The sequence below is a fragment of the Embiotoca jacksoni genome, unplaced genomic scaffold (genome assembly GCF_022577435.1).
Source record: "Embiotoca jacksoni isolate LCO1_2020_lvr unplaced genomic scaffold, fEmbJac1.0.p SCAF_49, whole genome shotgun sequence".
Taxonomy (NCBI): Eukaryota; Metazoa; Chordata; class Actinopteri; family Embiotocidae; genus Embiotoca; species Embiotoca jacksoni.
In genome coordinates, this window is record NW_027185402.1 from 798,614 (window position 1) to 826,413 (window position 27,800).

The window sequence follows — 27,800 nt, forward strand, 5'->3', positions numbered from 1 at the left end:
TGCCCGGTGTTTTAACGGTTTGGGCAGGATCTCTCGCATGGACTAATTAGCTTGCCCGTTTGGACAGATAACTTGCGGCAAGATGTCCAAGCGACATCGTTTAGACTTGGGTGACGATTATTCGTCGAGTAAAAAGCGGTCATCTGACGGGTACGTAACGTTGGCCTCCTCCCGCCCGGCAGCGTGAAGCTGTTTTTACGGGTGCTTTCGGTTGCCGTAACTGGCTGTTTGTTTTTGTCCCGATGCTAGGCTAGCCGTGCTACACGCAGCCACGCCGTTAAGGTTCAACACCGCCCGCCGATCCCTCGTTTGTTTTTTTTTGTTTTTTAATAATTTGATTTAAAGCTACACGTGGTTTCTGTTAGACGTTAAAAGCTGTGCAATTTGGTGAGCCAGAAAAGCCCCCACCCACCCCCTTTTTGAGCAAACAGTTATTCCGCCACCGGCCTACTCCGGGGGGCTGCACGTGGCTAACGCGACACGCTGCTGCGTCAAAGCGTTTCACAAGCAACACACACAAAAACAAACAAAAACAAATCTCACGGAGAGAAATAAATACGCATGGAAATGTATATTTGATTTTTAAAGCTAAAGCTTGCGCGCAAGTGTATTTTGCCCCGGAAGGACGAGTTGATTGCGTTGCCAGATCTGACAACATCATTCTCAGACCTACATTTATTTTTTTTGCCTGTAGTTGTGCCGCACATGCGTAATTTAAACCATTTTTTTATCAGTAAATAAATACAGTTGAATTATACAGCGCCTCTTTAAAGTTACAAAGTACTGCACAGGGTGTACAAGCAGAAAATTACGCAACACATAGCAATATAAAATGAAATATTCACAGCCCCATTGCAGGGAAGGCAAGTGTGGGGAAAAAAGTAGTTTTGTTTTTATTTTTTATTTTTTTTAAAGCTGATCACAGACTCAGGGAGAGTATACCAAAAGGATGAGGCCCTATGCAATCTTGTTTGGGTTTGCAAAGGATCCTGGTTTAGTGATCTGAGCAGCCCAGAGCTGGACTAGGGCAGCGAAAGTTTTGATCAGTAATGGTGCTGCAAGATTGTGCAGGGTCCTTGGCCCTTGGATGAGACAGGAGAAAAGAGCATATTTAGGTTTGGGACTCTAGATGTCTGGTTGACTGCGTTGGTTTGGTTTTGTCAATGCTCTGGACTTTGGAGAAGCGGGTTTGCACCGGCTTGTTTACGTGGAGTCAACTTCAGTAGTAGTACCAAAGTGAGACCTTCGCACCTTGTCACGAACCCACACCGTCTAATACATTTGGCTTGCGTGCCGCCAGCATCGATGCAATAGTTGGCTGCAAAGTCCCGAGTTCGAGGATGTATTATAGGCAGCACTATGCGCAACGTTTTGCAGCTAATGCGGGGACGTAAATGCTTCACATTCAGCTCCGAAGCCACTGGATATATCTTTCTGCGTTAGGAGAAAATAAATTGCGGCAGACAATTAGTTTATTCATGACCTTTGCATGCTACACTTGATTAGACTGCGTTTTGCTGCCGTGAAAAAAAGAAATGTGCAGTAACCTTTTCATGCGATTTTAAGAAAAGAACTCGACACGGCCAAACTTTTGTGCACGGTTTGTTCCATGTTGTGGCTTTCCTGTCCAGTTTTGTGCCCGCATCCACTTGATGGTGTTTTGCGGCCTCATTGGAAACTAAATTGGTTTCCTCCGTGTGACAGCGCCTCATCAAATCTTCACCTCGCGTGTCTTTCTCTCGCAGGCGCGACAGGGACAGAGACCGTGATGAACGGTCGCGGGACAGGGACCGTGAACGGGATCGAGACCGTGACAGGGAGCGAGATGTAAGGTCATCCGGGGTGGCCACCAACCCAGCTGTGGGCAGTTTAGGCTTCCTTAAGCAACCCCACGTACAGCAGCAGATCAACCCCTTCACCAACCTGCCCCACACGCCACGCTTCTACGAGATCCTGAAGAAGCGGCTGCAGCTGCCTGTCTGGGAATACAAAGACACCTTCAACGACATCCTGATGCGGAACCAGTCTTTTGTGCTGGTGGGAGAGACGGGCTCTGGAAAGACCACGCAGGTAGAAAGGCAGAGTATTTCACAATTTGGCAATACAGCAGCGAACGCTTGCACCCCCAAAATGCATGAAATACTGAATAAAAGCTTAAAAATTTAGTGATTCAAATTGGTGTAATTATATCATTCAAAAGCAGGGTGGAATGAACAGTTGATGCATTTTAAGCAGTTTTTTCCTGGAGTTGATTCCCAGTTATCAACCTTGTTGGGTTTATTTGAAGTCCTTGAAAGAGCTGGGTTGTCCTTTTTAAATTAGCATTAGAGAAGATTACAGTAAATCACTGGTTGAGGCTTGGCTTCCTTCTGAGATGAATATACACTATCTCCCAAACACTTCTTAAATCAAGTGGTGTAATCTTGTCAGTGTTTTCTGCCACGAGGATCCAATAAAACAAGTGCATTTTCTTCCATTCATTATTCTTTTTTTAACTTCTACATAAACAATATGTAGTCAGCATTACATAAACACACAGCACATGCTTAATGAGATAAAGGGTTATTGTTTATGTATATTTAAAGATAGCCTTCTGAGGGAATCAGTGATGCATTTAACTTCAATGATTAATGGTATTTCAAAAAATGTCTGCAAAAAAAAGGACATACTAATAATAATCTTTTAAGAATTGCTTTTTTTCCTCATTTTCAATTAAGAACGAGAGTTTTTTTTTTTTCATAATTTTAATCAAGAATGTTGCATTTGCATTGACTTGATACAAATCCTAATTCTGATAATCATGCAGTCCGACTGAGCATCCCACCCAGTGTATTGGGATGATTAGGGCCAGGTCTTGCCAGCACTAATCACAGATTTGACTACTGTCTGTGAAATATTCATCTCATCCTTACCTGCCACTGCTGTTTTTGTACTTCCTGATTGGCTGACATTTCACCGACTGATAAGATTTGAATCATCTCTAAAGGGCAGTCATCCGGACTGTAAGATTAATAGAGTGGAAGTAAGACTCTCAAGCTGCTTCTGTTTTTGAGCAAGAAAATTTGGACTTTAATCGATGATTGTTTGACAGGACGCAGCAAAGCGTATTGTGTGTAGAATATCTGCATGTGACTTGTGCACCAGGTAATTTAGTTAATCTACATATATAGTGACTCTTTGGTTCAAACAAAGCCTGACCTTTTCTGCTTCTGACCTCCAGATCCCTCAGTGGTGTGTGGACATGGTGCGGGCAATTTCAGGCCCGAAGAGAGCAGTGGCCTGCACGCAGCCCAGGAGGGTGGCGGCCATGAGCGTCGCCCAGAGAGTTGCGGACGAGATGGATGTCATGCTGGGCCAAGAGGTGGGCTACTCCATCAGGTTTGAGGACTGCAGCTCTGCCAAGACTGTGCTCAAGTAAGAAGGAGATTTATTTTTTATTTTTTTTTTTTTTTTAAATCAAAGTTGGTCCTTACTTAGTTAATAAAAGCCTACACCTGTCTTTAGAGAAGTTGATAACAAGCCTTGGACAAGTTATAATAGACAGTGTTTGCAATAAATAACATGTAATATTTAATAGCTGACATTGATTAACAGTTTGCAGAGGTGGGTAAATAATAAATTGTTTTATTCTTGGTGATTGAGTGTTTGAATTTTTAGAAATTCATCTCGCTCTTATTCTGACTTACAGGTGGGTAAGAGTAATGTATTTAGAAAATCCTGCCCAGATCACTTTGAAAAGGGAAATGCCTCTAGGGGAAAATTTTGTACTTTAATTTGAGGTTTTATTCAGATAATGCGATTGTGCATGATGATAAAAAAAAAAATACTGAATCCCTGTTCTCACAGTGTTGTCTGCATCTCTTCGGTTCACCCAGGTACATGACAGATGGAATGCTGCTGCGGGAGGCCATGAACGATCCTCTCCTAGAGCGCTACGGTGTCATCATCCTGGATGAGGCCCACGAACGCACATTAGCCACAGACATTCTCATGGGGGTCCTCAAGGAGGTGGTCCGCCAAAGGTCTGACCTGAAGGTAAAAAAAAGAAATGTGGGGAGTTGATTCAGTACCGTTTGTGGCCTTACTTTCCAGATCAGCTCCCGCAATCCTGTCGACGGCGGGTAGATTAATTTTACAGGGAGTGTAAGTTTGCAAATGTAAATGGTTTTTTATCTGTCCAGAGCCACTTTTTAGCAGTTGCATTGGTTTCCTCAAAATACCTGTTAAACAAATGTTCAAGCCCTAAAGATTACTTTCCCTGAGGGTAAATCTAGTGACAGCCAGTGTTTGTGTTCCTCTTCTGTCACTCCTCTCTTCTGTCACTTTTTTTTTCTGACAGTGTCTCCAAGTCTGACAACTGTGTATGTGTTGAGGGAAGAGAAATATTGCTGTTAGGCTCCGAAATGCGCATCGATTCTGCACCGCAGCGACAGTGGAGATTGCACCCAAAGTCATCCCCAATTTTAAGCCAGTCACCCAGGAGGAGAACGGCAACGTGTCGGTGTGGATGGGAGAACCAGGCAGGCAGGCAGAAGTTTTATAGGCTGGAGTGTGACAGACATAATTTTCATAAAGCAGATGGATAATAACTAGTTGTTTGTCAGTGTGGAATCAAAGGTTAGATTGTTGTTCGCGGACTGTTAAATGAGGTCTAGGTTATTGGGAATGATCATCCACCCACACTCCTCTATCTCCTTCATCCCTATCGCCTACCAAATTTGAAAGTTTAATTTGCCTTGATTAAGAGCAATTATGATGTCTCGCAGAGCATAAAGCGAAATGCAGAGACGCTGGCCCTTGAAAATGTTTGCGATTGAAAATGGGAGACGTGTTTCCCATCAGAATCCTAATGCACTCTATCTAATGGCTCTGGAGAGAACATTGTGTACCCAACATCAGGAACAAGGACTGTCATAGCTTTGTGTAGGTCAGTGACTCGGATCGGGATGCCAAGTTCTGCATTATAGACACCATCTTGGGTTTTTGGCCAGCACCCTCGCCCTGAAGTCTAATTCATAGCAATATCCGTCCTGTGTTGGGTTTTGCACTCTTCACTCTTGTTTACTCAGCATGTGTCCTTATCCCCGATCATCATCAAGCCATATCAAATGTTAACTGTTTCTTCACTCGAGTGCTCACTCCCATAATAGCTGGTCATTTACACGCTGCTGTTTTTTTTTCTTTTCTTTTTTTTTTTTTTATCTTTCCGTTCACCTCTGTTACGACCACATTGTAGCTCGCAGACTTGTTCCGCCTCACTCCCTCTCCTGTGCCCTTCTCCGTTCAGGTCATCGTCATGAGCGCCACGCTCGATGCCGGGAAGTTCCAGGTGTACTTTGACAGCTGCCCGCTGCTAACCATCCCCGGACGCACGCACCCCGTGGAGATTTTCTACACGCCAGAACCAGAGCGGGACTATCTGGAGGCAGCCATCCGCACTGTGATGCAGATCCACATGTGTGAGGAGGATGAAGGGGACGCTTTGCTCTTCCTCACCGGACAAGAGGTACGACTCCACAGATTTACAATGAGCATTTATTTTTATTTTTTTTAAAGGATTATTTGTGTTCGAAAAAAGCGACGTTCATGATGTTGTAAACAGAAACTTTGCTGATGTTTTTAAACGGTTGTATTATTTCTGGAGATATATTCATCAGCGCCGTGCGGCGCTGCAGCTAATTATTGTTTTGTTTATCCGTTGGTCATTTATTCTATTGATCGTCTAGACTTAAAAATTTCTGAAAATTGTCAGTTTTTTTTTTTTTAAATCACTAACGGTGCAAAACACAAATCCAGTCAATTTACTATTAAATGAAACAGAGAAGAGCAATAAATCTGTTTAGTATTTGTGCTCCATAAAAATGTAAATGATCAAATAATTGATTTCATCGTTTCTACATCTCCAAAGTTAAGACTGTGTATATTAATCTAATTACATAGATGAGTTACACTCATGCAGTGTCATGAGGACACACACGTGCACTCTCTGCACAGGAAATGATTAATCCTCACGTTGATAGATGGTAACGCCGTGACTGCGCCTGTTGGGGAACCACCAGGATTTGTACAGCGAGTGGGGGAGGAAAGGGGAAAAAAAAAAAAAAAAATACGTGGAGTGACCCAGATTCTGCCCTTCCCACAAATCTCTGAAATTAAGTCATTTATTATTTTTTTTTCCCCCTCGCTGCAAATGTTGTCCACTGATGTGTAATGGAGGTCAGGGTCCATGCCCAAAGTGATGAATTCGGTCACAGCTGGGTGGACACACGCAGAAAAGCACCAACAAATGTTTCAATCTCCTGATCACTGGACAGGAGAAGCCTGTCGGATCCAGGAGTGCATGTGCTGCTATGATTATTCTCTCGGCACTTTGACAAAATGGTGCCGGAGCCCATGTGATGACTTGTGGTTGTAAACGAAATGTAACTTCATTTTAGTATTCGCACCTTTGTTGCACACGACCAATTACACCAATAAGCTCATGTTACTGTGGCTTCCTCAATCATGTCGTGCGACGGGGTCGGTTATTAGCAGTAATTATTTGTCACTCGACACCAGCTTAACTGTGGTCCACCTACGTCAGTTTTCATTTGCCAAAGCAGGATCGATCTGCAGCTTGTTACAAACAGGATAAAGTCATGGGGGGGGGGGGGGGCATGCTGTTTGAAGTGGTCTCCTATGAGGACTGGTAATTGATTTTAGATTTAGTGGTATCCCGGCTGCTCGGATGGCCAGAAACACCGATAGTCAATCCGATGAATAAGTAAAAAAAAGTCAGGGATTTTTTTGCAGGCAACGTGTTTTTGCAGTTAGATGTAATTTGTTGATTTATATTCTACCCCCGACCCCCCCCGCCCCGCACTGTGTCAAGCTAAGGCATTACTGAGAGCACTCCCACCGTGAGTTCATTATCACCCCCTCCTAATTGGGTTAAAGAAGGTAATGTGTGGTAGGTCTGGCAAAGATGTCTGTTCAAAGGGTGCAGCAGCACGCCCCTCGAGCGCTTCTTAACCTCTTCCGTCTACCAGCAACTTTGATGTAGACTAATGATTGGGAGGCAGATGCATGGCAAAGCCATGGACTCGTTTTATCTGACTGTTTCATTTAGAACAGAAGAAAGTAAATGCGAAGGACTGTGTTCCTCTCTCTTCCACAGTTCTTCCATAAGATATTTTGCTTCCACAAACAAATAGAACTGAAGCACCAACTCCAAACAAGAAAGTCGAAACTTATCACAGCTGCCGAGTAAAGATAAGTCCTAATATTTAAGCTTCCCCCTCAGCAGCTAACATCAAAACATGAGGATTGGCGGGGGGGTTGTTTGCTAGTCAAGAGGAGTGCCTAAATGTGTCGGTTATTAGCTTGGCTGTAGATTGTTGCTTCTGGGGTCGCAGGGAGAGCTGGTGGACAGGTTCCCAACACTGGCCAACTGCCCCCATGTGTGTGCACGCACACGCACACACACGCACACACACGCACACACACACACACACACACACACACACACACACACACACTCTGTCTTCATGTCCCTAAGGGACAGACAGCCAGCTTGCTTCCAGCGCTTTGGCAAAGAGGTCCATTTTTTTCCTCCATGGCAGCTGCTGCATCCAGAGGCTTGATAGGCTATTAATACTGAGGCTAATTTTACCAATCCATTCAGATTTACCGTTTTCCACTTGTCAGTGTGTTGATTAAGAGGCACATGGCCATCAGCGGGGTTTGACTTAATGCGATGAACAAGGGGACAAACAGGGCTAATAGCGCATTTGCAGTCCAGAAGGAAAACAGGAAACATCACTGTGGTACTTCTCGTGTCAAAGCAAGTGTGGCCTCACACAGTGGTTCATATTAAGTCCCTTTTAGTCATGCTTTAACGAATCAAAGCCCGGTATGTTTTAAAGTAAACAAAAATGTTCAATGAGCCATTTTGTTGGCCGGCTCAAAGATAAAAAAGAATGCATGAAGAGCTCAGTGGAGCTCATTTCATGTCTGTAAGCAGCCGTACAGTAATGTTTTGGAATCGGAGAGCCTTGTTCATCGCGGCATTCATTGTGACACTTTGAGAAGTGTCTGCATTGCTCCCATGGGCCTGCAGGTGGTGCAACAGCACAGGCTGTGACACACATAGTAACTGCAGCTTCATAAAGATTAAATGATTGTTAGGAAAAATCTGAAAATGGGAGTTGCTTACAAATGAAAAGCATTTGTATGTTGTTTTGGTCCACACCGCAAACTACTTCAAACTTTCAAGATTGAGGAAGAAATGAAGATGTTCAGAGTGTGGAAAATAAATGAAGTTTCCCTGCGTCGCTCCGGCCTGTGGAATATGTAGGCATATTTAGTACATTTAACGTTGTATTCTCATGGGCCTTCAGAGAATAAGCCCGAACCCTGTGCTCACTATCGTGCTTTCTTATTCCTGGCGCTGCCTGTGTCTTGTCTGTCTGCCAGCCCGACGGCTCTAGAATGTTCAGCTTCACTAAACTGATCTGCCATGATTTGCCGCTGGTTATGCATCAGTGCTGCAGTCTCATATCACATTCCCCTCTACAATACTGCACTGTGGAATAATGAACCCTGTTTGAGTCTGTCTGGCTGCGTGCGTGCGTGTGTGTGTGTGTGTGTGTCTGTGTGTCTGTGTGTGTGTGTGTGTGTGTGTGTGTGTCTGTGTGTCTGTCTTCCGAGCGTGCGCGTCCATGTTTTCCATGATTGCTGCATTTGACAACAGAGCCACAGGGAGCTCAGCAAAGCATACTGCAGTCCAGGTTTAATTTCCTCCGTCAGATGGAGCGATAGTTAGAACAAATGTACTGTAGCAGGGAACCACGGTTTCCCCGGCTGCCTCCTCTTGCCTTCCCCTATCATCCAGATTCGCCACCATTGTTTGTCCAGATGTTGTTCGGAACCCGTTTGAATTTCCGTGTTTGCGGGTTAATTGTCGTGCTTCCATCTTGCAGGAAATCGACGAAGCCTGCAAGCGAATCAAGAGGGAGGTCGACGACCTGGGACCGGATGTCGGCGACATCAAAATCATCCCACTGTACTCCACGCTGCCTCCGCAGCAGCAGCAGAGGATCTTTGAGCCACCACCGCCCAATAAACCAAACGGAGCCATCGGAAGGAAGGTATAGCTGCCCGCTTGCTATAAAAACACTCAGGGGGTGGGGGTCGAAGCGGGGACTTTGAGGGATAGGGTAAGTGAAGAGAAATTGAGTGCGGTTGGTGTAGAAAGGCCAGATGGGGAATAAGGTGGGTGAAGTAGGAGAGCTGGAAGGTAGGGACTGAAACTTTTTTCCCCTTTCTCAGCTTTAGTGCAGAACTGACTCACACAACATATGCTGCTTTTGTCAGCATGTGATTCTCTGCTCTAAATTATAACTGGGGTATTACTCACGCCCTCTGAGCCTGAGGAAAAGTACTGGATTCTCAGTCGTTTTTTATCTCGCCACTGCATTTGCACAGGCCCCTTCCGCTACTCAAAGAGGAGGCCTCAGACCTCTTCTGTCTGAAACCATGGGGAAAAAGGTGCACTTAATATGAGCTGACCAAAACAAAAAATACAGGACTTTTCTTGCTACGCATAGTCCAATCTTCTTCAGCCACTTCATCTCTTAAGGAGTGGATGATCTTCTTCTTGATAAAGAAGCGAAAGAGTTACTCTCCTTTGTGTGACAGTTTTTTTTTTTTTATTCAGACTGGCTCATCAGCAGAGTAGCAGCACCACCTGCACTGTCACACTGTTGGCCAGGGATCTGACAGAACATCAGAATATCATCACGCCAGTGAATGAGCAAACATTCACCCCGAACATCTGATAGGGGACGGTGTTGATGAATGACTTGTCGCTACAACCCCTCCAATTGAGGCAGATCAGGCTGACATATGAGCAGTGAAAATATTTATGGGCTGTTAAACATATCGTGATACTTTTAAAAACGCTCGGTTCAACCGGGATTTGGTGAATCCTTGGAATGTGAATACGTACGCTTTTGATCCTAGTTTTTGTTTGTGATATTTGACACACCACGTGGGTCTCTCTACAAGTTTGTATTTCCATGGATCAAACTAAGAATCATTATGTTTTCGTTTTCATAGAGTGAGTCCTTCATATCTACGCAGGGAGCAGGTGCTCTTCCACCAAGCACGCCATTTTGTTTGTGCTGTCTTTGGTACAGTAGCCCAGAAAGGACAAACCAAACGGTCGCAATCTGCAACCTCACCACTGGATGCCACTAAATCCTACATCCGGCTCCTTTAAGCATAATATTTTCTTCAGGCTCTCTGTGTGCTGCATGGACTTAAGAGGCTCAACATTCTTAGTATTGTGATTACTCAGTGTTGGATAAGATCAAAAGATTCAAAAGGTCAAATATCATTGGTAGTGTTAGCCTCTGCTGTTCAAAGAGATGTTTACATGAAACAGGCCCCTGGTTGCTAAGGGAGCGGCTTTAATATTACTTGAGCAAAGGCACCTGTTTGGCTGCGTGTGTGTTTGTGTGTGTGTATATATATATATATATGTGTATATATATATATATGTATGTGTATATATGCATATATACATATGTATATATATATATATATATACACACACACACACACACATACACATATGTATGTAGTGAATGTGGATGTCTGAACTGCTAACCCGGTAATCACGTTTAACTTCAAACCAACACAGTTCATGTCCCTTTTTCCTCCGGATCTATTTGTCAGGTGCTTGTTGAATTGGTTGAGGTGGCATCTAAAGTTGCCGTGCTGGAAGTAAATGTGCTTCTCCTCAGTGGCTGACTGAACGACTCATCAAATGAAAAATGTGGAGATGTCATCAAAGGCAGCCCAAGAGGAAGTAGTGAAAAAGAATTAAAGTTCGCCACATCTGCCTCTATGCATGCTAACGACTGCATTAGGTACCGCTCAATTAACATAAAGCACTAGCTCGTCATTGCTCTATTTCTGCAGAAAAGCCACTGATCTTCCATTTTTGAACAGTTTCATCATTTAAAACTAAGGCAGGAATTGACTAATTGCAAACACAGACAATAATCTCACTCTGCTTTCCAGCGTCTTGAAGATGGTCTCTTAATAAGTGTGCTGTGATGAGTGTTAGGATTGTTGTTACCATTGTCATGTTTGGAATATTCCCTCAAATGTCACTTGTGATCCTGCCGCGTATCCATTTCAACGAGCTTTGTATGTGGGTGCGTCGACGCCGCTTTCGGCACGTTGTTCTTTTCCCCAGTCAAGGGAAGGCTTTTTTTTTTTTTTGTCAACAAGGCTTTGCTTCCCCGGCAGGGAATGTAAAAGATGGCCTGTGTTAGCTATAGTACTTGCTCTCCTGCAGGTAATAACCCAGAAATAACATGCAGAGATGATGCCCTAATGATATTACTGATGAAGAAGCCAGGATTATCCAGTGCAGCAACAGACTGGAAGGAGCCAGCCTGCGTTCAGTGTAATGGCCCTAGCCCGGATAATCCTTCAGAATCAATGCAGTCAATGAGGCCACCCATATGATCATGAAATGTGAGAGGGTGTCATGTGTGGCATCTGCTGGAGCACTGACTGTGTCTCAACATGCAGGACGATGGCAACCTCCCCAGGTCCATTTTTTTTAACCAGACTTTGAAGCATTCGATGCCTTTCGTTCCTTGCTGGGATGTTGGTCGCTGGCATACAGTGTCTGTCATGAGACAGTCTGATGGCCTGATCGGTCTTTTGTCGGCCAGCTACTTTAATTCCAGGCTGCCACGGTAGGTAATTGGTTTCACAGTGATGCGACTCCTGTAAAACTTTAGGCCACTGATTGTCTTTTTCCACTGCTTGAGCAGAGTTATTACCTGGGGCCTCCCATTAGCTTAACTTTTAGCAACCTCGTCGTCTTTGGTACGAGGTTCTTCAGGGATGTTTCAGATATATGGCTTTATAAATCATGTAAGCTCTGTCCAGAATGTGAAGTCACTTCAGTTTGTTCAACTATGTGCATTGTGATCATTTATTTTAGTATAAATGTACCCCACCTCCACCCATGGTCAGCTGGGATAGGCTCCAACACCCCCGTGACCCTGTTCAGGGCAAAGTGGGTATAGATAATGAAAGGATGAATAGATGTTGTTTCATTTGCAAAATCCTTTCTTGCACTTTTTGTTCTTATGTTATATCCTCCACTTCTGGTACACATGGTCATTTCCAACCACTCATTTCAATGCCCCCAATTGTCCTGTTTGTAACAGATAAAATGAGACAATAATGGTTATCATTGCGTATGTTATCATCATCTTTCCATTGATGCGGCGACACATCCACTTGACCACTCATGTTTGACGCCCCAAAATATCCTCAACTTTGGATTTATTAGAAATTAAAATTTAGCATCTACAAAGCAGGGAGACACTGGAAAACCAAACAAGTCCATGATAGTGGTCACAAATTATAGTCACGTTGTGTTGAATTCCAGCAGCGCAAATAGACTACGAGTGCACTTTCTACCTTTTAAACTAGGCAGTTGGTCCGTTAGTTAGAGGGCCTCTTTTGTTATTAGTTGTCTATCACGATTAAGTAACACATGTCAGTCACATGAAAATAGCCAGGAACTACATGTGTAGCAAACCAAACATTTTCCAGATACTGCTGTCTGATCAGTTTCATGCCTGCGTTTATTGCCACCTCTTCATTTGACTATGAATACAAAGGCGAATGTGCCTCTGGACAGGTGAATTACTTGAGGTCAACGGCTGAATGGGAGGGAAAAAAGGCGCTCTTTGACATTAATAACTAAACAGCCAGGCATTCTCAGGCTGCAGAGAAATCCTCGCTTAAAAGGTGGGATTTAAAAGTCTCTAAGGCTCACAGCTTGAAGACAGCTGAAGAGGCATGGCTCCGAAAGAAGTGTGTCAAGTGTGCAAAATTGGTTCTGTGGACCTGTATCAGCAAAGACTACAGAGAACCGTTTGGTTTTGTGCGTGCCATTTTATGATAACGACTTACCAAGAAAGCAGACGGCCGCCACCACACGACTGCTCAGGTCAGCCTCCAGCTTGTTCCTGTCTTGGTACATGTCGAGCAAGTAAAAAGATTTCAAAGTGTGGAGAGTAATTTTTTCCAAACACCCACTTACATATTAAGCTATGACACTGGAGTAGCAGTTGCCAGTAGAGTGGGCCACGACCCAGCTGCCACAGTCTCAAGTGCCTTGATTTATCTAAAGGGTTTCTCTGTGCAGTCATTTTCCACTGTTATATAAGGAGAACTCACCCTAACGGCGGTCAAGGTTCGCATGAGAGCAGCTGCAAATCTGTCTCACCCTCCTCGCCCCCGTTTGTGTACATGCTGACAGCGAGAATCCCATAGGGTGATGTGACTCATTTGATTTTTTTAAGATCTTTGTTGCTTTGATTCAGCTGTCATTTCTCATGGACGTACTTGCCATCAGGGATAATTGTGATAGAAGAAGATCTGAGAGTTGGATATGGTGCCGGTTCACAGTTCCCCCCCCACTGGTCTTAGAAAACAGGTTTACCGCAACACTCCTCTGTGCACTATTTCTGGAAATATAATGATTCAACAGTACAGCCTGATCACACATGATATATCCATCTTGTGATGTGGTGGTTGTTTCACTACTTAATTACAGTTTTATCACATTAAATATGCCTTAACTCTAAGCCAGTGACTTCAAATCAAATCTGCTGCACAATAAATGGTCCGTACTTGTATAGCGCTTTATCACCTTTCGGTCTCAAAGTGCTTTTACATAGTTTTTCCATTCACCCACTAATGAGACAGATCACCATGCAAGGTGCTGCCATCAGGAGCACATTCACACTGATGGTACACCATCGGTAGCAACTTCGGGTTCAGTGTCTTGCTCAAGGACACTTAGGCATGTGGACAGGAGGACCTGGGGATCGAACCACCAACCTTCCGATTAGTGTGCAACCCACTCTACCGTCTGAGCCACAGCCTTCCTCTTAATAATTGACTGGCTAACCATGGAAATACTATCCCATATTTTTCCTGCGGTCAGATCAATGACTTTCAGAATGTTGTAAACACAATTTAGTGTGAACATTTGCGGTGCCATTTGCCTCTGGTTGTATTTGAAGCACAGCTTTGAAGGAGCCAGCATGGCGTAGCACAAGGCAAGAGCCAATCAGCGGCCGTGAACCATGCACAGTTGGCATGTCCGCAGACAGCCGTGTTCCAAATATCAGGAGACATGTACGGGGTTCACATGAGGGAGTTACAGCAGCCCTTGTTTGGTGGGAGAAAGGATGTTTGGATGAAAGCAGAAACCATTGTTGAGCTCTTCAGTGTGTTAAAAAGCAGGTCACCTAAGAGAAGCCATTAAATCAACGGTTATCGGTGGTTTTGAAGAAAGGAAGCCGACCTCTTAACAAAAGCGGCTACGTGCTGAGGACAGTCATAAAACCCAAATCTAGGAGTAATGTATTTCAATGGGACCCAGAGCAGCAAGCCAGCTCTGTGCACAAATACAATGATATCACATCAAACTAGATTGCAGAGACTGTTGTGGTACTTGTTGGGTTGCTTTAGACAGTGTGCAAAAAAAAAAAAAATCAACTCTGCACTTTGTAATGTGAACATTTTACCCTTAAACCATGGATTTTCTAAATGTTTAAGTTTGCCCTGTGTTGGAGGTATTTTTTTTTTTTTTTTTTTTGCTAAATAACTGATGACCATACATGAAACCGACTCCCAAGTATTTTCATACGAGGTCTGGGGCCGGAGTGTCAGTCCGTCCTGACACCCCGAGTGGATCATTCCCTCACTCACGGGTTCTCGTTTCCACAGGTCGTCGTGTCAACAAACATTGCCGAGACGTCCCTGACCATCGACGGTGTGGTGTTTGTAATTGATCCCGGATTTGCCAAGCAAAAGGTTAGCTTCCCTTTTTCTCCCCACCACCCTTTATCTGCCGCGATCATCTGCGTCTGTTGCCTGAGAATCCCCAGATAAACACAGCGGTGGACACCTGACAGCGGCAAAGATGGAAAAGCCTGTTATTTATTCCTCTGACATTTCACCAGCCTGGAGCCAAGTCATACACATGGCACAGAAAGAGATTATACATGCACTAAAGTAGATTGTGTTTTTGTGTTATTGTACATGTTTTGTTAGCTGCTTGTACATATAGTAGATTGTCAGTGTTAATGTTTTCTTAACTACTTATATTTTACTTCTACCATAGTTTGAGTATTTTTTTTGTATTCACCTGAAATGTAACTCATCTTTCTCTTTTCCTCTCAGGTGTATAACCCTCGTATCAGAGTGGAATCCCTTTTGGTTACAGCCATCAGCAAGGCCTCAGCCCAGCAGAGAGCAGGCCGTGCTGGTCGAACACGCCCAGGAAAGTGTTTCCGCCTCTACACAGAGAAAGCTTACAAGACAGAAATGCAGGTAAGAAACGAGCCAGTTTGGAAAATATTAAAATTGCATAAGGTGTAAACACATGATTGATCTTATTCCTCAGATTCTGCTATGCCACAAGCACTTTGTACTCCCTCAGAGCAGCCCTCCAGCTGGAAAGGCTCTCTATTATGCAATATTTGCTCTTAAAACTCCTTGGAATAATAATTCCAACAGCCTCGTGCTAAACCGCAGCTTTTCTGCCCTTCTTCATAACCTCGTGGTAACGACACAGACACCTTGTGACAAATGGACCTGTGGAGGCCCACGTCTCCACTTTAACAGGCTAATTCTTTCACATCACGCAGCGTGGCTGAGAGAATTTTTTGAAACAAGTTAAATAGCCCTTAAAATACCCTCGACTACCAGTCTCTGTTCAAGTTGACATATGAGCAGATAATAAGCACCCTGACGAATTCATTTTGAATTGTTCCTTGGGCTTCTTTTGTACTTGTTAACTGGCGCAGGACAACACGTATCCAGAGATCCTGCGGTCTAATCTGGGCTCTGTGGTGCTGCAGCTGAAGAAACTGGGGATTGATGACCTGGTGCACTTTGACTTCATGGACCCACCAGGTTAGTATACATATATATGAACCTACTTTGCTTCTTATAAAGACACATTTCTATCCTGTACGCTCAGTGTTCGCAATCTTGTCTTGTTTTATAAAGTCAAATCATGTTTTTTTGTTACTACTTGTGTTGAGCACTTTTTTTTGGAACTCAAAGTGCCCCCAGATTCGTAAGGGCTTCGGAGGAAACAGGGATTTGTTTGGTCCAGATGTAAAATTGGAACTGGCTATATGAATCCATGCTTAAACGTAAACCCCAGGTCAGATTACATATTCACGACAGGATATGTCGATGTTTCAGAACGTCGCCGGGGAAAACCTGCAGCAGTGTGAACTAGCCCGTCTAAGCTCAGCTCAAGCCTGCTGATGATGCCGCATGCAACTCGGCTTGTCAAGTCGCGAGTGAGCAGAATGTAAGGCGTGATAGTTTGTGTTTTCTTCTAAATGTCGGAACTGCTCCGGTGAAAAATTTACAAAACGAGGGAGATCTTCTGTCTCAAGTTCATGGCCTAAATTAGCATAAGCCCCCAGGATATTTCGCTGAAGCAACCCTGGGTGGCTTCAAATTCTCCACCCTCTCGTTGTTTTTATGTTTGCGTCATTTCCATCACTACTATAAATGCAGCTGTTGCACGTAAGTCACTATCCTCATTCATGATTTAAGAGATGCTACAAATTATATCCAGCTATGGAAAAAGCCAGAGAAGCTGACGGTTAAAACGGAGATTTGTTGCTATGGAGATGTTACGTAGTCTCGTCCAGTTGCTTTGGTGTACACTGGCAGGTTGCAGATTGTTGCAGTATCGGGGATTGCAAGTTTAAAATCATCTCTTCGGGAATCTTTGGTCTGAACTGGAACCTGAAGAGATGCACTCTTCTGTTTCATTTCCGACAAAGCAGCAGCTTCATTTGTGTTTCTCTAGTTTTAAGCTGCACTTACTTTTATTACAACAGGTGTCAGAAAACTAACGACGAAGGAAATCTTCAGGATCATAACTTCAATATCAAATAATACAGAGATCTTGACTTTCATCATCTGCCATCTGGATCAGGACAAATGCAGCTACAAACTGCTCTGGAATCGTAACAACATTTAGTTGAACTGTGCTTGTTTTGATGTATGATATCAAATCTGGGTTGTCTGTCACTTGGGAACAACGACAAAGCAAAAAAGGGATCTTGGCAGACATCAAGTAATACATAGTGAATGTTTGGAGATTTGAGGATTTGTGCTCTGACAGACACGGACTACAGGGTAGCATTTTGCAGTTTTTTTGAGCAGTCGTCTTTATGTTAATATTATTGCTGTTCAAAGTGATGTGTGGATTTAGTATTGGGGCTGATCAGTCAGTCCGTTTATGCTCGGCCCGTGTCTTGTCTCTTGAGCTACATCTGTTGTAACTGTGCTGGAGAACGGATGTCGTCTCCTCGCCAAGTCATGGCATCCTCCAGGAGAGTGCGTGTTCCCTCCGTCTTCCCGAGGAGACCACCCCTCCTTTTCCTATCCTTAACCTCCCCCTCCCTCCCTCCCTCCCTCCCTCCCCTCTTTTCTCACCATAATATAGTTTTCATCTCACCTCTGAGATTAAACCCATCTCTCCCCGTCCACTGTGGCAAACGCCATTTTGAGAATGAAATTGGTTACATCAATAGCAGCGCTATCACCTTGGCTATTGCCTCCCCTTTATATTCCTCCAGTGAAACGTGACTGACCTCCACCGCCACCCCGCATTTCTCACAAAATGCAAGGGTATACGTCAACACGGGGGATTGGCCTCGTCTGATGAGTCTAACTGGGAATAGTGGGGCGAAGGAAAAGGGGAGGATTACCTTTTTATTATTTGATCCACATGTAGCAGAAGGTTTCTCTTAAGAAGCTCCTGAGCAGGTTGGAAGTTGGAGGTAGTTGGTTGCAACAAATGAAGTCCGCTTGAAGTCTGAGAGAGTTACTAGACACGTTTCATAACATCTATTTACAGGGGTTCAATTCTGATAAGCTGTCAAAGGCCGACCTCAGAGAAGATGCACAGGTCACAGAAGTGTCTCGGGAGAGTCGAGCAGCAGACAGACAAACAACAGCATTACATGAGTTTCAGGTTTTTTTGTCGATTGAACTCCTTTATTTATCATTTTTTGGCAAGTTTGAAATCCTTTATTTGTGTATTAGTGGATGTTTTGGGTAATTCTGTGGTCAGTCTCGGCCAACATACTTTTTTTAAAATTTTGTTTTTATTGTTTCTGTGTTTAAAACTTGTGTGCTTGATGAGTTTCGACACTGTCCCCGCTGATAATCAAAGCCCCAAACACCAGGATACTTCGGTTTCCTTTTACCGTGAAATGCTCAGATATCTACTTTATTTCTCTCCTTTCCCACCTCGCTCACTAAACAGAGCAGCGACAGTGCGAGCCAGACAACCAAATGGAAAATCCAAAAGAAATCAGTAGCGATTTACTCAAGGACCTGGCTGGGTGGGATTCATTTTCCTCGTGACATTTCCTAAGAAGTGCCTTTCAAAGCCAATGTGGTTTAATGTACCTTTAGCCTTTCGTCTCATTGATTTGGCCTTTGGTTAATATATCGGATTCTTGGGTGTTGAGACAGTCGATACTTACTTTCTGATGAGTCGCTATGGGTATAGATTCAATTTCCACACTGGTTGATCATGCTAGCAGTACTTGGAAATCAGATTTTCACCTTTTGTTCAGCCCCTTACAAGCCATTGGTGTGGTAAGTAATGTGGCCAGCACTCACTGTGTATAAAAATAAATATATATATATAGATATATATATATAAATATAAAGAAAAAAGTAGCTTTGATGCCCCAAATCAATATTTGTTAATCATAAAAAAAATGCCTCCGTGCTGCTTGAAATTGAATTTTTTTTTTTTTTTTTGGTGCACTTGAGAGAAATGAAAGTGAGCGAGCACCGCAAGCCAGTGTTTGAAGCTAATTTTCAGTTAACATGCAACTGGTCATTAGGCTTCAGCTCTCGGGAGCCAAAGGTCAATAATTGCATCTGGAGGAAAAATCTTTTAACCAAACGGTGGAAGCCTTTTGTGTTGAAGCATTAAGTAGAAAGTTCCCCTGTAATTGCATTAGTTGTTTAGGATTGCCTGAGCGGAGGATGAAAAATGAGCTCAGCCGTGATTACTTCTCCGCTAAGTTGCTGTCTGGCGTTACTCTGGCCGTCACATACCGAGAGCCTTCTCATTTTGATTCACCTCATACTCTCGTACAAACCCACAAACGGCTTCCCTTTGTTTGACTCTTTTGTGTCTTTTCTTTAATCGCATTTGTCTTCTATTAAACCTGCGAGTGCAGCCGGCGATGGAATCTGAGCTTTTTTCTTTCTTTCTATTTTCTTCCTCTGCTGGTTGATCAGTTTGCTGATGACCTTTGTTACCGAGCCAACAAGGAAGTTTATAGCTGGACCATATGGAGTCAAATTCCTTTGCCAAAAAGATCTATTTTAATTAGATTTTTGCCCTGAATGCTGAATTGCTTTTAGGCAGCAGATATTGTCACACGGTGCTTGAATTAGTTTGAATCGTTTGATTTAAGGTTAAATTCTAAAGATGACACATTTATCATGAGGTCCACAAATCTAAATAGGGCCGCAACTCGTGATTAAATCTGCAATTGACTGAACTACAGATAGTTTTCTCAACGGTATTTTGTCGACTATCTTAACTGACAAAAAAAAAAAGCTGAATTTACTGTACGGTCAGCAGTTCTGCTTGAGAAATGCCAACACGACATTTAATTGACTGTTGGTTCATCTTCTGTCGATTGACTAATCATTTCAGTTCTAAATGTAAACACTGGAGTATGAATCAATTCTGACGTACACAAGCGTGAAAGGGCCCCAAATTGTTCTCAAGTGTTGCTGCGATGAGAGGATGGCAGTGTTGTCTTTTGTCCGTATCTTCCATCTGTGTGTGTTCTGCCCACGGGCCTGGAACATTTTAATGGCCCGTCTCTCCCGTCTCTGTCCTCTGCAGCCCCAGAGACCTTGATGCGAGCCCTGGAGTTGCTCAACTACCTGGCAGCGCTCAACGACGACGGCGACCTGACGGAGCTGGGCTCCATGATGGCAGAGTTTCCCCTCGACCCCCAGCTGGCCAAGATGGTCATCGCCAGCTGCGAATTCAACTGCTCGAACGAGATCCTCTCCATCACTGCCATGTTGTCAGGTAATGCGCAGGGCTGGCCCACTGTGTGGGTCTGAGCTGCTACTCTTTCCATTTCCTGTGCTCATGGACCATGTCTCAGAAACAACCAGTGAGCTTAAAGGAAATAAACAGAGCAACTTCCCTATCTTTAAAAAAAAAAAAAAAAAAAAAAAAAAAAAAAAATTATAAAACTTCTAAAACCCCCAAATGTGTGTGCATTCTGTGACCCCTCTTTTTTTTTTATTCTAGTTGTGCTGACATCAGGATTTTAATGGGTATATTTGCATACCAAAAGCTTTGAGGAGTTTTAGTGGTTTTTTTTTTTCCTGCCCACATTAACATATTTGAACTCCAACTGACTGTCTGTACAAACAGCTGTTGAAGTCTGCTTAGAATAAGTGTAGTGTGTACCGACTGAACTTCACTACAAGGCAGGTAGAGGTGAAAGTCAGTGGTGTCAGCTGTTATTTGTGAGGAAGGGGAAAAAATACATGTCCGTACAAAATGTATAGGTGTAGCCGGAGCAGCGTGCTACAGCAGTAATTGCACTTTGGGCTTGCCAAAGCAGAATGCTGCTCATTGAGATGAATCTTGACGCCTTTGAAGGGAGTGCGAGGGTCTTTGAGAGTGGGGAAATGGATTTAACTAGCTGCTCGGACGTGGCGTGCACTTAAAGTAGGTGTTTCAGGATGGCGGGTTTTTGCTGAGATCGTTAAGAGTAAGCAGCAAAAAGTACACCTGAGAACGGCGCCGTCACAGCAACCAACCGCGAGGCTCAGTAAACACAGCTTTTATCCATTAAAGCCACAATCAAGCAGGTTTGACGTTAAGCTGTTCAGAGCCAGTTCACGGGGAGGAGAGTCCGGGTGTCAGACCTCTTAAGTCAGGATGCTCGTTCAGACCGGGCGTCGTGTGTTCGCTGTAGCTCGTATAAAGCCGGACTGTTGCGGATAGCCACGGAGAGAACCACCCTCCTTCCCTTCTCTTTAAACCTACTTTCCTTTTCCGCCATAAACACTTGGCAATGCAGTGTGCCCTGTGAAGTGCTCTGTGCCTCTCTTGAGCTGAGGCCTTGTTCCTGTCTGTGGGATTTGCTTAACTTATCCCTATGGGCGGCTGTGTTGGGGCCTATACCGACCTTGTTTAGTCCCACAGTGCTTTGTCCGACCCACGGAGGCCAAGAAGGTGGCTGACGAGTCCAAGATGCGCTTCGCCCACATCGACGGAGACCACCTGACGCTGCTCAACGTCTACCACGCCTTCAAACAGAGTGAGTGTGGCCTCCCCGTGCGCGAATGTTTTTTCTCCTCACGGTTTTACACGTTGTTGTTGTTGTTTTTTTTGTTTTAACTCTGAATCACCCCCGTCTCGCACAAGACCACGAGGCCACTCAGTGGTGCTACGACAACTTTGTCAACTACCGCTCGCTGATGTCGGCAGACAACGTACGGCAGCAGTTGTCCCGAATCATGGACCGCTTCAGCCTGCCGCGAAGGAGCACCGAGTTCAGCAGCAAGGATTACTACACCAACATCCGCCGGGCGCTGGTCACTGGCTTTTTCATGCAGGTCAGTGGGATCAGGGCCCTTTCTCCAGTTGTCCTTTGCTCCCCGTATTGATGTTGGACGTGCTCACCTGGGCCGTTTTGTCACTCATTAAGTTTGTTTTCTAAGTCAAACAATATTGCCTTTGCGCTTGTTATTTCTTGGCCACGTTTCACACTTGAGCAAACGGTCTCTCTATCCTGCTCTTCTGCTCATCTGATGCTCAGTGAGGTTTTCCCTTGTTGAGATTGATCATTTAAAAAGACACGTATTTGTGCACAACACAAGTACCAACTGAAAATACAGCTCAGAGCAGCCTTTAAAGTAAACACACACACACACACACACACACACACACACACACACACACACACACACACACACACACACACATAAACACACACAAACACACACACACACACACACACACACACACACACACACACACACACACACACACACTTAAACACACAGTGGGCTGCTTCGTTTTTAACACATAACAAGAAATCAAATCAATTTGTTTCTCGCTCAAGGAAACAAATGGCAGCTTTGCGAGAAGCCATTTTCAGGGCTACCTGAAACAAGCAACCTGACAAGTTGAATTATGGTGTTAATATTTGAATATTTGTCAACATTAACCTTTATCTTGGAGACAAATTTGTAGCTCATGTTCAAGCGTTGGGTGTGCGAGATCACGTCTTTGTTCGGAAAGGCCTTTATTGAGACTGATTGCCTTGGTTAATCACGGCCGCAGCTCGACCGAGCGCCGGCGGAGTGCTGGAAAAAAAAAAATCTCCCTCGCTGGCCTGTAACGATGCCGCCGAGAGTTTATCAAAGCATTAACGGTTTACCCCCGAGATTCTGATGGTTGCGTATGATTCAAACACGGGACCGAGATTGAATAAAGCAAACAACAAAAAATGAAAATACACCGGTACAGAGCACGTGCTCGATTTCACGGCGTTCGTTTGTGACCCTCCTCTCTCCCCCCGTGACCTGCCGGCAGATCGCTCACCTGGAGCGCACGGGCCACTACCTGACGGTGAAGGACAACCAAGTCGTACAGCTGCACCCCTCCACTGTGCTGGACCACAAACCCGAGTGGGTGCTCTACAACGAGTTTGTACTCACCACCAAGAATTACATCCGCACATGCACAGACATCAAACCGGAGTGGTACGTTTCCGTTTTCTATTCAAAGAATGACCCGTTTTGAAGAAGTCGCGTTTCATTGGAAAATGTATCGTAGACTCGGGTTGTTGTTGTTGTTGTTGTTGTTTTTTTTTTCTGGGTTTCTAGAGAGCTCGGGTGTTGCTGCAGCGGTGAGGGGTCGCGGGCGGGGATTTGACAAAAAAAAAAAGTTACATTTTCATGTCGTTTTGGACGATTATCGTGACGATATTTATTTAAAAACGCGATGTCGACCATTAAGATAATAATCACCAAACATCGGTAACACTGGCGGAGCTATCGTTGTTCAGGTGATGTGAAGAAGAAAAAAAAAAAACACCTGCTGCACCTTAAGTTTTATGATGGTTGGGGGGAAAAAAAACTGGTGTAATACAAGAAAAGCATTCCTCTTCAGCGTTCAACAATGTGTTGAACGTTTCCGCCGGTAAAATCGGATTCCGTTTTTGCGCACGATTATGTTCAACATGCAACACAATCACACCAGTGTTTTACACCTGTTAAATGATGACTTTTATTTCATTTGTTTTCAATTAGCATCAAACTGATCACTGGTTCCTTTTGTAAATTTGTTATTCCGTGAGTGTTTCTGCGCCTTTTTTTTTTTTTTTTTTTTTTTTTTTTAACTTGTGGGTTTAAACTTCAAAAATACAATATTTCCAGTACATTTCAGGCCTCTAAAACCCGGCGACTGTGTTTAGGAAAGCCCGCGAGTCTGGCCGACGAAGGATATTTACATTTAGGAATCTCCAGCTGCTGAAATATTGTCATTTTTGGTTTAAAAATAAACAAAACAAGATCGAATGGAAATAAGTTGTCAGCGAAGCCTTCTGAGCCGCCAGAGAAACGGCAACCGTCCCCTCCGCCCGCGTTGCCTCTTCCCCTCCCGCGACCTCGTGCAATTACGCGTTTCCAAGTGGTTGTGGCCGCGCCGGTAGCCGGCGCGTGAATATGGAAGAAGCGCGCGTCCTCCCACAAGTAAACAACCGCCGACGATGTCGGTGACTAATGTTGACTTGCTTTCTGTCCTAGGCTGGTGAAAATTGCCCCGCAGTACTACGAGCTGAGTAACTTCCCCCAGTGTGAAGCCAAGAGACAGTTGGAGCGTATCATTGCAAAGCTCTCGTCCAAGGAATACACTCAGTACTGAGAAGGTTTGCATGTGACGTCGCACCATCTTACAGTATCTGTACAAAGTCTAATTTGAACTCATTTCAGTGTTCTCTCTATTTTTCTTTTGAAATTTCCATCAACAGCCTCATTTTGAGTTTTCATTTTGTTTGACTGTGTCTTGATGCATTTTCTTAACGATTGAATCTCGTCCCGTTGCCTCCGAGGGCCACCTTCTCTTTTCTTTGTCTTCAAACCAAACGGGTTCAGCCGCTACGAGGAACGAAAGGACTATAAATTTATGAATTTAGCAATTCACCCATTTCTGTGTGAAGCATGATCTTTTCATGTAAATTTCAACATTCCTCTCCAGCTCGGGATTCTTGGCTGTTGTTTTGCTTGTTCTGCTAAAGCGGCATTAGTCTGTGGAGAGCGGCTTTTGATCAAATGTAATTTATACTGTATTTTGATGCCGGCATAATGTAATGGTCTCTTGTCACGGAGATACTAAAGGGGGGCACTCTGGTCACAATTCCCGTCAACTGTTCAACTTAATAAAAATGACTTTGTAATAAAAACACTTTTCCCGCTGTCAGCATTTAAATAACAGGATAATCTGCACATAAACTTCTCACTTAACCCTCACGTGCGCACGCACACGGAGCAATCACGTCTTGACCTGCCAAATCCGGCTCGTTTCCTGCCTCTTCGGGGAAGTTAAATCTTCTTACTGGGATATTGATAGCTTCAGAAACAGTCAGAGTGAGGGGGAATGTTAATTACAAATGTTTCGGAACAAGATCAGTGCGAAATCCCTGCTGTGCCGGAGCCTGTTCTGGCTCTACAGCTTTGTGTCAGTGCCTCTCTAATGTGGAAGGTAAAAGCTCGCAGTTGGGAGAAGCATGAATTTGAAGCACCGCAGTGGTCTAAATTAAAAAAAAAAATTAAAAAAAATCAGAATAATAGTCAGTGGCGTAACTTGAATGTTTATTCAGTGTTTCGACAATGACAACGCTGCCGTAGAGCCAGGCTTAACTTTAAAGGCTCACTAATACCATGGAAACAAAGAAAGTTTGTGGATGAACTCTTGACGGACTTCGCTGGGAAGCTTTCCCGTCTCGTTCTGCGGGTCAGCAGCTGAAATGAGGAAAGCTCCCCGTGGCTGGCGATCCGTGAACTCCCCGTGAAGAGCGTGAACGACGGGACTCGTGAGAAGAGGTCCTCGGAAAGCCTCGTTCGCTCGGGGCAGCGTTCCGGTCCGACCTCCCCCGATGGCTCGTTGCGGCTGCTTGGCGGGTGGCGGGATAATGTTTAAGTCCTTGACATATAATCACTTTTTTTTTTTTAAAAGGTGCACTTCACTTATTTCACATTTTGCAGTAAATTGACTCGATAAGGCCGACACATTTTTCGCAGAAAACCCGAACTGCAAATACGGCTGGGCCACATATCGCATTGTATCCATATCGTGATATGACCCTCGATATCATCTTTCACGTTGGATATCGTGAGACAGCGAAAGTGTTGCCTTTTCTTTTTTTTTAAGAGCAGCCTTTGTCCACTTAGAGATTACAGCCACACTATTGATGATTATTATCAAAAAAAAAAAAAATCTTGTGTAAATATTTTGTGAAAGCACCGACAGTCATTCCTGCAATATTGTTGCAATGTCGAGATCGGCGTATATATGGTCAAAAATACGGCGACGTCTCATTTTGTTGGCGTCACCCAGCTCTAATTACCATTTGGGATCTCGGCGTTTCAAAATACACATTTTGTTTTTTTCACGGAATTTTGGACCATTCTTTATTTTAGCTACCACAAACCCCCTTCAACTTTACACATTTCAAACGTAACGGTGCTTCAGATTATGTTTTATAATTTGCGTCACAGGTTTATCCTCGCTTTCCAATGCATTCAGAGAATCTTGTACATTTTAGGTGGGTTACTGGGCCTCCAGCGAACTGTCACATCCACTATTGATTCAGTTGCAGACAATTTTATTTTTTAAATAAACCTAAGCGCTTTAAATCTCCACGTGTTTGTAAATTCTCCCATGTATGAGAAACATTTGATAAAGCTTTTTATGGCTCCGGAGGGTGCTGTGATGGAAGCCTGATAAATTGTGTCATCGGATGTCACACGAGTCCCGTTTTGGATGGAACTGAAGACTACAAGGTTAGTAATAAAAAAATTTAAAAAACTAATGAAGTGGTGAAAGAAGTATTTTGATTCTTTAAGTAAGGTAAAAGTACTCCGTTAGAGGAAAAGTTATGGATGAAAAATTCTACTTAAGTAAAAGAACAGAACTATTAACAGCAAAATGTAGTTAAAGTATTAAAGTAAAAGTGCTGGTTTAGTCCCTCTGTGTTAATGTGTTATTATGTGATAATAATCATTAGATGATTAATACTGAAGCATCAGTGTGTCCGCAGCATGTTACTGTTGAAGCTGCTGCAGGTGGAGCTGGTTTAAACTACTTCATATCCAGTTTTGTATCCAGATACAGCTGATAAATCTGAGGGTTCCTCAGATGATTACTGAGAGAGGAAAGAAGACTTTTTGTCTTATCTTTGTTTTTTTTGCTGACGTATCGGATCATTTGGACATTCATTGCAATTGAACCATGTGAGGAGTTTAGAGGGGAAAATGACTATTTGATTGGAGCTGTTAACAATGAAGACATCTGAAATGTGACCCTGACTAGACATTGCTGTTTGTGTGAGGTCAGAGGCCAAAAAGTTTGGGAACTGCTGGTTTAATCTTTCATACAATGTTGTATTTTAAAAGCTTGTTTGTCATCCATTTGTGTCAGATCTTCATCTTAAAAGTAACTTAAGTCTGTCAGATAAATGTGGTGGAGTAGAAAGTCCAATATTTCCCTCCGTAATGTGGTGCAGTGGACATGTAAAGTGGCATCAAATGGAAATACCTCAAGATTGTACAGTAAATGAGCAAATGTACTTAGTTACTTTTTACCACTGAAAAAAAAAAATCTGGTGACTCGAGGTGACATTAGCACAACATGCCTTCATCTAAAATTGCATTATGGGTAATGCGTGCGCCACACATTTTACCCTGAGTACTGATTAATCCATTATCAAAATGATTGTCTGAGTACATTGACGCATGCAATTACAGTGTATTTGACTGATCACCTTTGAAAAAAAAAAAAGCAATTTATCTGCTTCTAATCCACATTTCTTTTATTTTTTTTCTGCAGGTGCACAGTAGAATGCATTATCAGAGCCTTGCTTGCCGCCGCTCTGCATCTCAACTTCACATCAATTGTAAGGGAATATACATAACATTGAACTGAGGATAGAGGCAGAAATGAACCAGTAAGCATTTTCCCCAATCTCTGTAGTGTCTGGATGAAGGCAGGCAGAGAGATACCAGACCTGCTAAGGGAGTTTTAAATTAAACCTGCAGATTGTAATATGCTACGTCCGTACATTAGTGTGTGCGTGTGCGTGTGCGTGTGGACTGTTGGGAGACGGGTCTTTAAGTGGATGGCCTTTTTTTGCTTGCGAACGTACACAGAACCACAAAATGGGTGCCGGAGACTTTAGTCTCTCTCCGAAGTGAAGCCAATAGAAAACCCATTAGTTTGAGCTGATCTGGAAATTATATGGAATTGATCCTGAGGTAAGAACAGTTTTTCATGCTCGATACTTCCCATTGATTCGCGCTGCCATAATTACAAATGAAAATCATTATGTCTCCAAGTTGTATTTTGTTAGTGTCTGATGTGAGGCCGCACGACGTGAGCACGCGGT

At 43.6% G+C, this 27,800-nt stretch overlaps 1 protein-coding gene across 1 annotated transcript; it reads left to right on the forward strand.

The window, feature by feature from the left end:
• Positions 1-7: 7 nt before the first annotated feature.
• Positions 8-24,628, forward strand: LOC138210890 (ATP-dependent RNA helicase DHX15-like). Its single transcript, XM_069170257.1, has 14 exons — positions 8-150; positions 1,746-2,070; positions 3,221-3,414; positions 3,876-4,035; positions 5,288-5,506; positions 8,961-9,128; positions 14,818-14,904; positions 15,274-15,423; positions 15,900-16,008; positions 20,009-20,200; positions 21,327-21,449; positions 21,557-21,747; positions 22,730-22,899; positions 23,944-24,628. The coding sequence occupies exons 1-14, from the start codon at positions 83-85 to the stop codon at positions 24,059-24,061; spliced, it is 2,274 nt and encodes a 757-aa protein (XP_069026358.1). The 5' UTR covers positions 8-82; the 3' UTR covers positions 24,062-24,628.
• The last annotated feature ends 3,172 nt before the right edge of the window (positions 24,629-27,800 follow it).